This window comes from Oreochromis niloticus, linkage group LG4 (assembly GCF_001858045.2).
Source record: "Oreochromis niloticus isolate F11D_XX linkage group LG4, O_niloticus_UMD_NMBU, whole genome shotgun sequence".
In the NCBI taxonomy this organism is placed as follows: domain Eukaryota; kingdom Metazoa; phylum Chordata; class Actinopteri; order Cichliformes; family Cichlidae; genus Oreochromis; species Oreochromis niloticus.
The window spans coordinates 22485140-22499439 of NC_031969.2; the positions used below are offsets into that span (position 1 = coordinate 22485140).

At 38.6% G+C, this 14300-nt stretch overlaps 1 protein-coding gene across 1 annotated transcript; it reads left to right on the forward strand.

The window, feature by feature from the left end:
• Positions 1-5956: 5956 nt before the first annotated feature.
• ndel1b (nudE neurodevelopment protein 1-like 1b) lies at positions 5957-13886 on the forward strand. The gene is made up of 9 exons (XM_003442119.5): positions 5957-6129; positions 8338-8434; positions 10048-10201; positions 10732-10880; positions 10976-11112; positions 11227-11394; positions 11477-11568; positions 11728-11873; positions 12009-13886. Exons 2-9 carry the CDS (start codon positions 8349-8351, stop codon positions 12097-12099), a joined length of 1023 nt encoding a protein of 340 aa, XP_003442167.1. The 5' UTR covers positions 5957-6129; positions 8338-8348; the 3' UTR covers positions 12100-13886.
• Positions 13887-14300: the final 414 nt, after the last annotated feature.

Genomic DNA, 14300 nt, shown 5'->3' on the forward strand with positions numbered 1-14300 from the left:
AGAGTATTTGTGCCATGGAGTGTTAAGAAGAATCTGAGGTCCATATTAGAAAAGCTGGTAAAAAGTTTTCAGAATTGTAATAAATGATGAATATGAATTAGTGGTCTGTGATAGTGTATTAATTTGTAGGGCAAAAAACATGTTGTCCAAGGTGGAGTTGAACCCACGACTTTTGGGTTGCAGACCTGTGTCATTACCAGCTGCGCCACTGGGAAAGACAGTGAGCACTTGGGAAACAGGGTGATGAGCAGTCAGAATTAGATCGCGGTGTGAGGCAAAGAGCGCCGTTTTTTGGAGTTACAAAACGTCGTGTAACTCCAAAACTAGGTGGACTAGGAGCATAATTCTTGTACTGGGTGAATCAGCGGACTTTGGTGTACTTTGACTGCGATGTTCATTACTCTTTGTACATCCGTCGCTGAGATATGACGAGAGAAGAAACTGCAGACCTCAGATATGATTGGCTGGCTGGGAAGCTGGCAGAAATATATAGTAATAGTGTGATTAAGCATAAATACTACATTTAGCAGAAATACTGTATTAAGCACAAATCCTATAAAAAGCAGAAATACTATATTAAGCAATATAAAAATCCTATAAAAATGGTATAAAAAGCAAAAATACTGTAATATGATTTGGTAGAAAAACTATAATTAATCAGAAATACTATACTGGGTAGAAATACTATATTGAGCACAAATCTTATAAAATAGCAGAAATAGTATGATTCAGCACAATAGTAATAACTTAAACAGAAAAACTGGAAAAGCAAAATGGACAGCTGAAAAAATGCTGAACATGCTAAGGGTCCTTCAAATGTACTTGTTAAATGAAAAAAAAACTGAGCAAAAAAAGTGTAACAGTCACACAATCAGAAATATGGAAACATATGGAAACACACATGCACAGAGAGACACACACAGGATCAAATTCAGTCAACCAGTCTAAATATATTGAATTTAAATCATACAATAAGATGCTCCCATAAAAATTCTGTCTCGCCCTCTCTCTCTCTCTCTCTCTCTCTCTGTCTCACACACACACACACACACACACACACACACACACACACACAGGGAGAGAGAAGTAAGTTTCTAGCTCAGTCAAGCAGCCTGGGAGCTGCTGAATTTGAATCCACCAATCAGAGAGCCTGTGCACTTTTTCCCGCCAAAACAGGTGCATGCAGCACAGAGAGACACAGGATTTTTGCAGTCTATTTCTCATAATGACGACTCCCCTCAAACAAATGACCATAATTTCCTAACTATAGGGGCTAGAACGGTCATTCTTACACCGTTTTGTTCAGAAGAGATGGGGGAATCTTAAAGTGTTGACAATGTATCATTAAAATATGAATTATTAAAGATATTTGACTTCTAATGCACCATAACTGAGTAGAGCAAAGCAAAAACTGCCTTGACTTGCCCTCAAACAACGCTTTCTAACTCTAAATCTATTTGGAGTATCAATATCATTTTTTCACCGTAAGAGACAGCAGGCTTTGGTGAACAATCATGGAAATTTTCAGGTCTTTGTGGAAATCCAACAAAAAGTTATGACGAGAGAAAAAAGTGGTTCATTTCCAGAGTTTGAAATCTGAAGAAATCTGAGCGAAGGACGAATTTCCTACGCTCAAACAAGTGTAACTCATCTCAGAACGGTAATAGGTGAGAAAAAAATTCTTGAATTGTGAGCGTCAGGAGTGTCTGAAGATATACTGGGACAAGCCTCATGTTTTAACTTCGCTTCGTTAAGGAGATATGACGATTCGAATATGCCTCTCATTACAGAAATCAAGCGGTGATTTTGAACAAACTCTCCATTGACTTTCTATGGAGAGTTTTCAGACTTTGTGTTGCTCTGAGGAGATTTGCAAAAATTCTATAAGTCTCACAACAATGATGGTGACATTTTCGGAAAGCCAGCAAAAATACCTACGTTTTGATGTATAATTTGTGGAAGTTGAGTGAAAATTGAGCAAGTAGCAAGAAGTTGTTCGGACATGAAGAGAAGACTGCGAAACCTACAGTGGCACACTGGAAGCCAAGTGCATAGCAACCATAACAACGCATGTATTTTCTGAAAAATCACAATTTTGCAACTCAAAACTTTAAGAGGCATAAAAATAAAACGGTAAAAGATTTGAAAAATCTGATTTATTCCTGAATAGCCCAATAATTTGAGAACATTTTAAAGTTTCAATGGTTGTTCTACGTGAAAGTAGGAAAAAGTAGTTAAGTTTCAAAAACAAGCAAAATTTAGCAGAATTGCAGAAGTTTCCCATTCATTTCAATGGGACAAATTAAAGGAAAAAAGTGGAATATTTTAAAAAGTATAACAGTAATAAACACCAAAAGATATAGCGATCATTAGCAGAAATAGCAGAATAGTTTAAAATTTGAACGGTGAAAATCGGCTGAAAATTGTGGAAGTAGTTAAGTGCCAAAAAAAGTGAAAAAGTGGCAACTAGAATAATAATAATAAAGTATAAAGAATAAAGAGAAACAGGAACTCAATAGTGTGGATGCCTCCAGCATCCACACAATAAAGTATAAAGAATAAAGAGAAACAGGAACTCAATAGTGTGGATGCATAAAGCATCCACACAATAATAATAATAATAAAGTATAAAGAATAAAGAGAAACAGGAACTCAATAGTGTGGATGCCTCCAGCATCCACACAATAAGAATAATAAATCCGACGAATAGTAATATGTGTGCCTCTTGGCATAGGCACACATAATAATAAGAATAATAAATCCGACGAATAGTAATATGTGTGCCTCTTGGCATAGGCACACATAATTAAAGCATGCAGTTTAGTTTGTGTGCACTCAAATAGACTCGAATCAACTAGCGCCACCTGTGGCCAAGTGCCATAGCCTACAGCCAGCCACTTTCAATGTTTTCTGTTCTTGCGTCTTGCACATAAACCTTCAAACCAAATGAAATGGTATTGTGTATTACTTTCAGCCAAGATCGGTAAGAAATGCCAAATTATATACACAAAGTTCTAGAAATCACCACTCGTATTGTTCATGATGATTTTAATATTTTTTCCATAACAAAGAAATGTGTCTTCAACAAATATTACACATTAATATTTGACTTATTGTAGATGAAAAGCGCCCACAACGAGCTGCCATCAGAAAAACTGACAGTTTATGAATGTAATTATTGTAATTAGATATCTATACAATTTGATACTTGTTTTTACACGTTTTTAAAGACTGGAAAGCAACTGATCAACTTTTGTTTGGAGTTTTTTTGTTTTGTTTTTCTTTAAAAACAATTTTTAAATGAATCACTGTGGCCAACGGTGATATATACAGTATATATACAATACAGTGTCTCCTTATACCTAAGCATTGCTGCACTTTGTATGTTGCTTGTTTGTAGTTTATAGGCACTCTTTTGCGATGAATAGCAGTCTTAAGTTTTAGCGACCTCTAGTGGTCATGCCCGACTAGGATCATGAATGGTCTATTATCTCCCGGAGAAAACCAATGATTGTAGAAAACCGATATTTTCTCAGATTTTCTCGTGGATTTTCCTAGATCCGTTTTGATAAGTTCTGACAAGTATGATTTTTTTTTTTTTCATTTTAGAAAACAAAAATGCCATTAATAATTAATTTATTTTTGCTTTATGTCAATGGGTGTACTTCGATTATTATTATCAGTGAGTGACTTGAAGTGGAAGTATGTGGAAAAAACAATCTGTGTAGTGAGGCAGCAATGTTTCAGAACAGAATTTGCCTGATAATCTGTTCATTTTTAAGGTGACTTCCTTATTATTGTAATCTAGTGATGGTTATCACTGTGTCCAAGGGTACACAGCACATGGAACTGTTACTAATTTGGCACATTAAACTAAAAATAAAGGTTCTACTTTAAAAAGAAAAAAGTTAAGGCTATTATTGGTTAACCTTATATTTTTGGGGTTTAATAAAAACATTTTAAAAAGCTCACAGATAAGTGGCATAAACTTTTGGACTTTCAGCTGTGCTTTCATGGGTTTTACACCTTTTCCTACTGATTGATTATTCATACCACATTAAAGCAATTAAGTAATAGATGACAATGGCAGAAAAGCTCTTGTTTTTTAACAAGTGTTCTACAATTTAAAACAAAATCTGTGAATGAACAAAGATGTTATGTTTTAAAGAACAGTTTTACACATTGTTTTCTTACAATCTTACATTTTGGGCACTATTTTTTAAAGTGTTCAAACGTGCTGTATTTGAGTGTAGGAATAAATTATTTATGTTGTCATTGGGATTGGGTAACTTGTTGGTTTTCTAAGATAAAATTTTAGGGTGCCTTTTATTTCTGATCATTCTGATTCCCATTCTTTCACCATCTCACACCCCTATGTCCACAAATTCCCCACAGGGGTAGAGGGGGAAGCTGCCTGGTAAAAGAGGTCAGGAATCTGTAGCAGCAGGGACTGCTTAGTGTGGCAATCTTTAACGACTGGACACACAAGTACATAAATATTAAATAAATTATATACTATAAAAATTATAGGCACATCTATTGAGTCTGAAAATCAGGCATAGTCTATTCTAAGACAATTTCCAGAACTGCATTTATCCCTGCTGGAACTTTTCCAGTCCTTTAGCACAAATGTGCCACCTCCATGATCGAGATGAGTAAGGTAGGCAGGTAGGTCACAAGATAGAGGCAAGTAATAAATCTGCCCAAGTTGGATCCAGGGGCCCTTAACAAGTCCTGTTAGTATTCTGTGTTTAACAAGCAAGGAATGAAATGCTAATGGAAATGTTTCAAAGGCAACTTGGACTATAAGATTATCTAAAACATTTGAACATGATGGTATAACCCCTCAATTAACTTCATTTACCAGTGTTAGTTAAAAATTCCTTTGTATATATGTAACATCTGTTTACAGCATATTACGTAAGACCACATGTGTTATGACAGGGCACAGTACAAGAGCCCTTAAAATCACGTACAGTGCTTTTTTAAGACAATTTTCAAGGTTGCTTTTGTTTTGAATGGTCATTTCCGATTCCTGTTCCCTGACCCTCCCTCACCTACACCTGGAGTGGAGGCAAATGGGAATCCTCCCTGAGGTGGAGACGAGCTGCTATGTGAAACAGATCCTGTTGCCAGTGGGAACAGTGACGTAACTGACTGGTTCCCCTGGTTGTGAAGTTTTGGTTTGCGTGTTTGTTTGTTTGTTTTGTTCCAGTTTCAGTTTTCACATGGGACTTTTTACGAGTATTCTTCAAAGATTTTTCCCAAGGAGCCACCTGAGTCACACCACCTAGGCCTGTCACCTAGACCTATTTCAAAGGTATCACAGTACTAAGCAGTTTTACAACTAAAGCTGATGAAGCATCAAAGATATCTTCATCACATATATTTGTTATCTTTATTACCTCAGATGGTTAAAGCATCAAGCAATCATATAAAATAATTAAATTATATTTATACTTTGATAGTAGACAATTAGCATCTTAAAAGATCCAAACTATCTGAACATTTCGAAAAAATAAAAGTGAAATAAGTTCATTTCAAGCTAATCAATAATATTTGTCCATGTGCTGAAAGTTTGAGAATGGTTTAAGCTTAACAGTAATGTATGTACTTTGTGTGAAAAAGAACAATTTTTTTCTTTACATGCTATTTACTTAAGTTTTTAAATTTATTTTTTTATGTTTGATATTTGCCCTTTTTGTTGTTTTTTTCTGCTTGAATTATTTGATAGGCATGGGTTTGATACTCATGCCTATTTATTTGACGACATTTCAAGGAATAGAAAAAAAAGTTATTGTTTGGTGGAGGTTCACTCCCTTCAGGTTACTGTGAAGCTCCAGCGTAGTCCAAAAAAGAAGAAAAAAAGGGTGTGGCGTGTGGTTAAATCTCGAAGATCTATTTCAATAGCAGCCCTGCGTGTGATGTAACGTGAAACTACGTCATCACGTACGCCCCTGTCAGGATTTACGTTGGTTCCGGGAGACGCGTTGGCAATTTCCTAAACAGAGCTCAGTTACCTCACTTGGAAACGTCAGTGTCACCCGAGGCCAGGCAAAGAGGAGCTCTGCGTATCGTTGGGTGTTTTACCGGCTGGAAGACAACAGTAGACCGACTTGACATGAGCAGGTAACCGTTTAAATCTCATAACTTTTACCTCTAACGCGTTTTTAATGTTTGACCTGTCCGTCTAACCAATTGTCTGTGTGTTTTTTAGACTTTACTCTCCTAAACGTTACGAAGATTATATGGTTATTTCGGGATAAATATCGAGACGTGTCACCTTAAATGTTTGCTTCATACGCCTTTAAATCCCGCTCGTTCTGTGTGCTGCATTTTTACTTGTAACGCGAGAGCGAGCCGACGGTTTCTGGCGTGAGCCCGAGCCTCTGTGCGGTCATACCTCCCAGTATCAGACACCGACACGTTAAAACGTCTAAAAATCATCGGTGTCGTTAAATAACAGCCTGTAGCTGCTGGGCTGAACTACACCTTTTGATACATTTGAGATCAAAACCAACCGTCACATAATCAATAAGAGGTTCTTGATATCATGCTTTTTATTGACTCTTAAGCTTTTTTTTTTTTCTCTCATTAAACATGTTTGTCTGTATGGTGGCTAATCCATAACATGGGGACCAAAATATGGACCCAGGTCAGGGGCTGTGCCACCACACCCTATAAAGCTATACAAACCACCAAAACTCCAAGAAGAAATCTGAAGAAAAATTTGGATTTTTCTGTACAGTAGGGGGAAAAGTGACTTTGTCAGCATCAACACAGGACACAGAGACAAGAATGTGGAAAAGGAAGCACTCTCTTTACTTGCCTTCCCATGTCTGTAATTTCCAGATCTTTGCTGGATTCGGGCCATGTCTGTAGCGGTATTGTTGCAGTAGACAAACAGATCCAGGGGTGAACCAGAGAGCTATCCAAAGGAAATGAAAGATAACAGGAGCTATCCTGTTCTGACTGTCTCTGGTCTTACCTGGTACAGGATATGACTTAGGGTTATTGTCCTGTGTAGGGCTTTGATGGGCTAGAGGATTCAGCAGAAAGCACCAGATCCCTTTCAAGCCTCTCTGTATCCTAGCATTGAGAGAGATGAGTAGTGTTTGATTTTTGTTTAGTAAATCAAAAGAAACTTTTTAGGTACTTCCCTAGAGTGTTGTGTCTGCTCCCCTGACAGCCAGCATGTTTTGTCAGAGGAAGCTTTGAAAAATTTCCCTTACTTTCTGTTACTCCCTCATTATTATGGTCTGCAGCGTGCTGACACGTGAGGGTCTTATAGACGGGAAGCTGTTCATGACGGCATCTCTGAGGAATCTTGTAAAGGAAACTGCAGTCAAAGTCATCATCTCTCTGAGTCTAGACTTAGAAGCAACACCCAGGCCCAAGCCAAGCAAGCCACTAGATTCTCTTTATTTATTTATTAATTATAGGAGACTTTTGTCAAGGCAGTTTACACAATAATCAGAGCACATTTGATTTCAGCTCAAGGTTTTCCTGTGTCATGTCCACTTGCTGCTGGTCCTATCTGCAGGAAATCCTTAGAAGCCAGGGCCAGTTTATAAATATTCCCGGGCCTACAGCAGTGCTAGTGCTGGTTTTGGCAGCTGTTTCACCAGACCCCCACATGCACACATGACGCCAACAGCAGCTCTTTCCAGATGTGTTTAATGATTCCCTGACAACAGTTGCGTAGGTCCATATACATCACAGAGTTTAATTGCTCACCAGAAAAGAGGAACGACTGTCTGTTAAAGTGCTAATTCTGCAAACAGGAAGGAAGATGAAAGACGTACCACTTGTGAAAAATTTCAGAACTGGACTCACACGTTGATCTTTTTAGCAAATGAACTCATCATGTTGAAGTTGCATGAGTTAAGCGAGCTAAGAGGTTAAAAATTAATGATTAAATGCGCATATCACTGAGGCTTTCCCAGGTATATGAAGGCATTGGTACACTGAGCACACATTATTATCAATTATTTCTGCTTAAATTGCTTAAAAACTGTATTTAAGTTGGCTTTTTTTTCTTAGCGTTGTTGATTTATGAGTAACTGAGGATGGACGACCTCATCCGACAGGGTTATGCGGTCAGGATGATCTGTCGCTGAGATAGGGCCTTTCTTCTCCAGTGATGAATGAGGAGAATGTTTGATGGTGGCTCTGCTCTGAGATAAGAACAGAATGTGCTCCGCTTGATTTAACATGTCAGAGGATGCAAATGGCAAAACTGCTGTGCTGTTCGTTTACTAGTTTAGCTTTTCGTTACAAATTCTAATCTAACTGAAAAATCAGTAAATCTAATACAAATGTGCCTTCAATCCTCAGGTTGCCCTGACATGGACACAGAGATGATTCCCAAATTTTCGTCAAAGGATGAGGAGGTTGATTACTGGAAGTCCCAAGCCCTCAAATATAAGAAAAGGTAGGTGGCATTTGTGTCTCATCTGACAGCAATGCATGCCTGAATTTATTTATGGTGTGAGTTGGTGTGTATGGCTTAATTTCTTCAAAGAACAGGCCTGTTGTGCTCTGAGTTTTTCATTTCAGTTTGATATAAAGCCAAAATTGGGTTACATAACATACTGCTGCAGTTTATTTTGCAGTTGTCTTGAAAGAAAGCGGAGTTGAAAATCGAATGACGGCGATTCTTCAAATATAGCATAAGATGAAAAACAGCTTTTGGAGACAGTAGATGCTGATCCTTGCATAATAAGCAGCTGCTTTGTTTTGCTGAGTATGTGGTTTGCGCAGTAGTTTTGAAAGATGTGATTACATAATAACTTTGTGCCAAAAGTTTCCACACATGAAGGCTGTGTTTAGCCGTATAAGGCAAATGGCCAGAAAAGAGTAATGAAATCAGCACTGACACACTTCATGGTTTACTCAATAGGAAATGGCACAGGCCACAGGATAGGCATTAGTGTCACTTAAGAGTGTCATTTGAAATTTGTTTAGTCTTCCTTTCCTATTTGTGGGCGTACAGTCTATGAGAAGAAGTGTAAAAGTGCACAGCAGGGGTTAAAGTCCTGCTTACTTTGAGACATTCCTGTGGGCACATGGTGGAAAAAAAAACATCAGTGCATGGAAAGAAAAGTGGCTTCAAGTAGATTTGCCATAGTGTGTTGCAGTTTTTAGGGCATGCATTTTCTCAGAATATCCTTCCACTGAAGTGATATTTTTAAACTTTTTATTTTGAGTTTATTTACAAGGCAACAGTGACATTGTTTATCATTATCACTAATAGAACTTTTTTTCATTCTGATGTATGGAATACTATTGGCCATTTTAATCTATTAGGGTTACATAGTTATGTTACAGGGCTTATGTGTGCTGATCAAGCACCATGTGTGATGCTGGCATTTCAGTGCTCTGTGGAGCCACTGTGAGGGCATTATCCCAGCACAGAGTCAGCTGACCAGTGTTACCAAGTGTCAGCTCAGCAGGAGAAAAAATAAATTATATTTAGATATTTCAAAACCTTTTCCTCCCTTTTTGTACATTTATTTTTGTAAATGTATTTACAAAAATACATTTACAAATTAATTACTATTTTATGGAATATTTAGTGTGTAAAAAAAACATCCAGTTTCATAACTGTTATCCTCCTCTGGTTTTTTCCTGCTTGTGACCTTTAACCCGTTCCACTCTGAAGATGCATGGCAGCATGCCTGTTCTTCTCACCTATTTTTGAACCAGCTACTGTCACAGTTCAGCTGTATATTTAGAATGCTTAACTCGACAATGCTGAGCTGAACCCTTATTTCCTCTTTGACAGAGGCCAGATTACAAATACGAACCTGTAACTGGCTTTCATACAGGTTTATTTCTGGCCATTAGAGGGGTAGAAAGCTGCGAGAACATGCTTGGCTTGGCTCAGCTTGCAGGACAAAGGTCTGTCAGTTTTCTAGAGCTCATAGGCACAGTCATTCAGCCGGTTAGCTGTGCAGAAGTGAATGGGGGACGATGAACAGGAAAGCTTTTATCACAATGACCGTTTATGGTTTTAACCGCTCTCTCTGTATTTTTGCCATTTAGTTGCCATGAAGCCCAAGAGGAGTTGCAGGAGTTCCAGGAGGGGAGCAGAGAACTGGAAGCTGAGTTGGAGGCACAACTTGGTCAAGCTGAACAACGTCTTCGAGACCTACAGAGTGAAAACGAGAGGCTAAAGAACGAGGTGTCCAACCTCAAGGTAACGGGCCTTTTTGATCTTCATTAAGCGTTTATCTTTGGCTAGGACACTAATAAAGTTGATTACCTAAGAGGTTATCTGATCTTTGTTGGATCCTGCACACAAGGTCCAATGTCTCATTTGTATGGTAGGTGTTAATCCGGGTTCTCTTAGGTAATCCTCCAGCACTCCTTAATAGGATGTCAGGATAAAGAAGAGGAAAATAGAAAACTGCAAGACAAGCCTAGTTCTTATCACAGTAGACATGAACACGGTTTTCAGTGTGCTTTTTTGATTATGCATATTGGTGACCGTGCTGTACAACTGAACCAGAGAGCTCATAAATTATGCCTTCCTTTAACAACCGTCAGATAGCGATGTTCTTTGAAACCTTGTGACCGTCCTGAGATTCGTTCTGACTGATGCTGATCTTTGTAGTGGATAAAATGTTATTTTTAAACTAGATTCCTCATCAAGTAGCATCTTTATTGTCCTTGTTTCTCTTTATAGACTCACTATTCTCTTATCTGCACATTTTCCATGTCTTCCAGGAAAAGCTGGAGCAGCAATATGCCCAGAGTTATAAACAGATCTCTTTGCTAGAAGACGACCTGGGACAGACACGCAGCATCAAGGATCAACTCCACAAATATGTCCGTGAGCTTGAACAGGCCAACGATGACCTCGAGAGAGCAAAAAGGTGAGAATGACATGCAATGTGCAAATTCTGTTTGTATTCTAGCATTTACCTCAAACATGTCAGCACTCATGAAATACTTGTCACTGTTTGTGTAGGGCTACAATAGTGTCTCTTGAAGACTTTGAGACCCGTTTGAACCAGGCAATTGAAAGGAATGCCTTTCTGGAGAGTGAGCTGGATGAGAAGGAGTCTCTCCTTGTATCTGTGCAGCGGTTGAAAGATGAAGCACGAGGTAAAGATAAAGCCCACATAAATGCATTCTTCCCCTTTCTGGGCCGTGCGTCATCTGTGCAAGAGTCGGTATTTCTTAACTTTCTCTCTTTCTTTCTTTTTTTTCTTTCTTTAGACCTGAGGCAGGAGCTGGCAGTGCGAGAAAGGACCACAGACAGGATGTCAGCACCCAGCTCGCCCACCTTAGACATAGACAAGATTGATTCAGCTGTACAAGCCTCTTTATCCCTCCCAGCAACACCTGTAGGAAAGAATATAGAGCACTCTTTTATCAGCCCCAAAGGTTAGAATTATTCTTACTCCATTTTTCTCTTGTTTGAGTAAAAGTTGTAATAGGAGTGTTAACTCTGGCTTATATGTCCTAGCACTGACCAACGGCTGCGGTAACTCGTCTCTGACTCCCTCTGCTAGAATCTCAGCTCTTAACATTGTTGGCGACCTTCTGAGAAAAGTCGGGGTACGTGTTACTCACTTTTCTGTTTTGTCTTTACATTTGAACACTTACAAAATAAACAGCTCTGCACATGTTGCACTGAGGAGCAAGTCTTTTCGGCGATGCTAGAAAGGAAAGCTAATTATGATGATGCTAATTTCAGATTTCCTGTTTTGTCATTAGGCTTTGGAGTCTAAACTTGCTGCCTGCAGGAACTTTGCCAAAGACCAGGCAGCAAGAAAAAACTACTCCACAGACAAAAGCATGCTTCTCAACAGCAATGCCACCAATTTCTCTCACTCACTACATACTACCTACTTTGACAAAACGTAAGTCTTTTAGCATGTGCTTTTCTTCTTTCCCTGTCTGTTTGTCCTTCTGTTATTTAGTTTGATGTTAAAATCGGACACCCCGGCTGTGTGTATATCTTTGCTGATGTTGAGCATGTCTTTTGACATCTGCAGCACTGTTAATGGATTGGACCCCAGCACCTTGACTTCCATGACACCATCCAGAGCCCTGTCTCCACCGGGCATGCTGCCTTTGAGTGTGTGATTGAGGGGATCCTCAAGCCAGAGAAAGCTCTAAAGAAACTCTTATCTCCTCAACACAGTCTGGGAACACAGAGGGTGTGTGTATGAATGAAAACAGAGCTAGAGTTAAAGAGTGATGTGTGAATTTTTTAACTCGGTGTGTGCAAGAGAGACTTGTGTCTGTTTTGCAGCTCTAAGTGCATCTGTGAGTAGGTGCAGTCATTTGCACCAGTCAGCCAAAAAAGTATTGAAAGCACTCTCCTAATAATTGTGTATATACCCATCGGGGCATGGACCTGGTGGGCTTCTGGAGGGGCTGTGGTGTCTGGGGAGCATGGGAAGCAGATGCTCTGGGTCCTGGTGCCTCCCACACAGATGTTTAGTAAGTTTGGGAGCTGGGGAATCTGGAGATGAATGCCTTATACTCTTTCTCAGGCAGTTTAGGAGCTGTTTTGGAGTGTGGCTGGGTGTGTTCTCCTCTAGCAGGAAGGGCACTACCATCAGGGAGTGATATGCCAAGGGGTTAAGCTTAGTACCTGGGGCTTTGCAGCAGAACAGTGCTTCGTAACCAGGTGATCATCATTTTTCACATCTGCTTTTAGTGGTTTTAATGTTGTGGCTGACTGGTGTATGTTCCTACCACATTCTCTTCTTGCTTGTGCCTAAAGCTGTACTGCACTGTGCTTGAATGAATGTCACTGCAATGTTTTGACCTTAAGATGTCAACTTTGAACTGGCACGGTTACCTAGGTGATTCCACAGTTCGTATGAAGACTCATCCTTGACAACTGGTCTATGAAAGACCACAGCTTCCGTTGGACTTTCCTTCCTTTTCTGTTTCATTGCATTGCACAGTTAAACTAATTTCTGTTTAGATTGTTCTATATCTAAAAAGGGATATGTTCATATTAACTAATTTATCTCACAGTATGCTTTAAAGTGAAATTTTCCTATGTGATTTTATTTTCTTTCCTTTTTTTTTCTTGCATGTGTTTAAATTGAAGAATGACCGAAATGAATGTTGACTGTTTAAAGCCATGTAGCTGTGCTGCAGTTGTTACTGGCTGATGTCTGGAGTGCTTGTGGAAATATCAGCTTGTTCTCCCCTCTGGGTTAAACCTGAATTTACAGGTTTCTGCTGCTGTCGAGTGTATTCCTCTGCGGACGTCCACTGATGTTTTTTCAAGAGAACAGTATTGCCTTTTTATTATATTTAATGTATTGATTTTTTTTTTCGTGTTGTTCCAGGCTTATTACCTCATTGTGACATGTTAGGAGTTAGCAGCTATTAATTATTGATGGGTGTCATTTTTGGCTCATACAAATCAAACTGCTTAAAACTGACTCAAGGATTTTTTAAATGTATTTATTTTTTTCCCTCAGTTTTATCTGGAGTTATGGTGCATTAATAACAATAATTATAATGTTATTTTGGCAATACTTAAATTTTTAGCAGATTTCTTATTGGCTCTGCATCCCCTCACTTACATATGTTTAATTCCTCAGCATCAACCATTTTGCACCCTAAAGGCTCACACAAATTGTATTCATTGTTAGTTGATCATTTGATGCCACTTGGGGCACAATAGGAGCCTGTTACTTAAATTGGTTCTACAGTTGGTGTATAGCTTGTATAGATGGCAATTTTGCCTACCACTTTGTGCATATTGACATTTGGCAATAAGGTCCTATTTATTTCAGATTCTGTATGGCATGTGTTCAGATAATGGGTTTTACTATTGTATAGTGGTTAAGCCCATTGTATTATGATATCAAATTGTTTAAATAAAGATTGATATGATGGATGTGTTTTGTTTTCTGTTTTTTGTTTTTTTTTTGTTGTTTTTTTTTTTTTAATGTACACAGTAGTAGTGAATCAAGATGTAGAGTGGTTTCCTTTACTAATCAGAAGGTTGATGGTTTGATCTCTGGCTCTTCCGGCCTTCGTGTTGAAGTATCCTTGAGCAAGATATTGAACCCAGTGCATCCATCAGGAGTGAGAATGTTAGGTTACAAATTGTTTGGCATAGAAAAAGAGCGATAATTTGAACATCTGTGTAAATGAGACTTGTAATAAGAAAAAAAACTTTGAGTGCACAAACTGAATAGAAAAGCAACATTAGTACCAGCCATTTAACAGTGTCCCAGCTTAGAAGGGTGGTAGTGGTTTAAAGAAGGAGCTTCGTGATGACACAGCACAAGGAGTGCTTACTTTTACTTTTC

Excerpts from the sequence above, each read along its gene's own strand:
- ndel1b (XM_003442119.5), top strand. The coding sequence starts at position 8,349 with ATGGACACAGAGATGATTCCCAAATTTTCGTCAAAGGATGAGGAGGTT. Across the intron at positions 8,435-10,047 it reads GCCCTCAAATATAAGAAAAG|TTGCCATGAAGCCCAAGAGG; the intron begins GTAGGTGGCATT and ends TTTGCCATTTAG. Across the intron at positions 10,881-10,975 it reads GACCTCGAGAGAGCAAAAAG|GGCTACAATAGTGTCTCTTG; the intron begins GTGAGAATGACA and ends CTGTTTGTGTAG.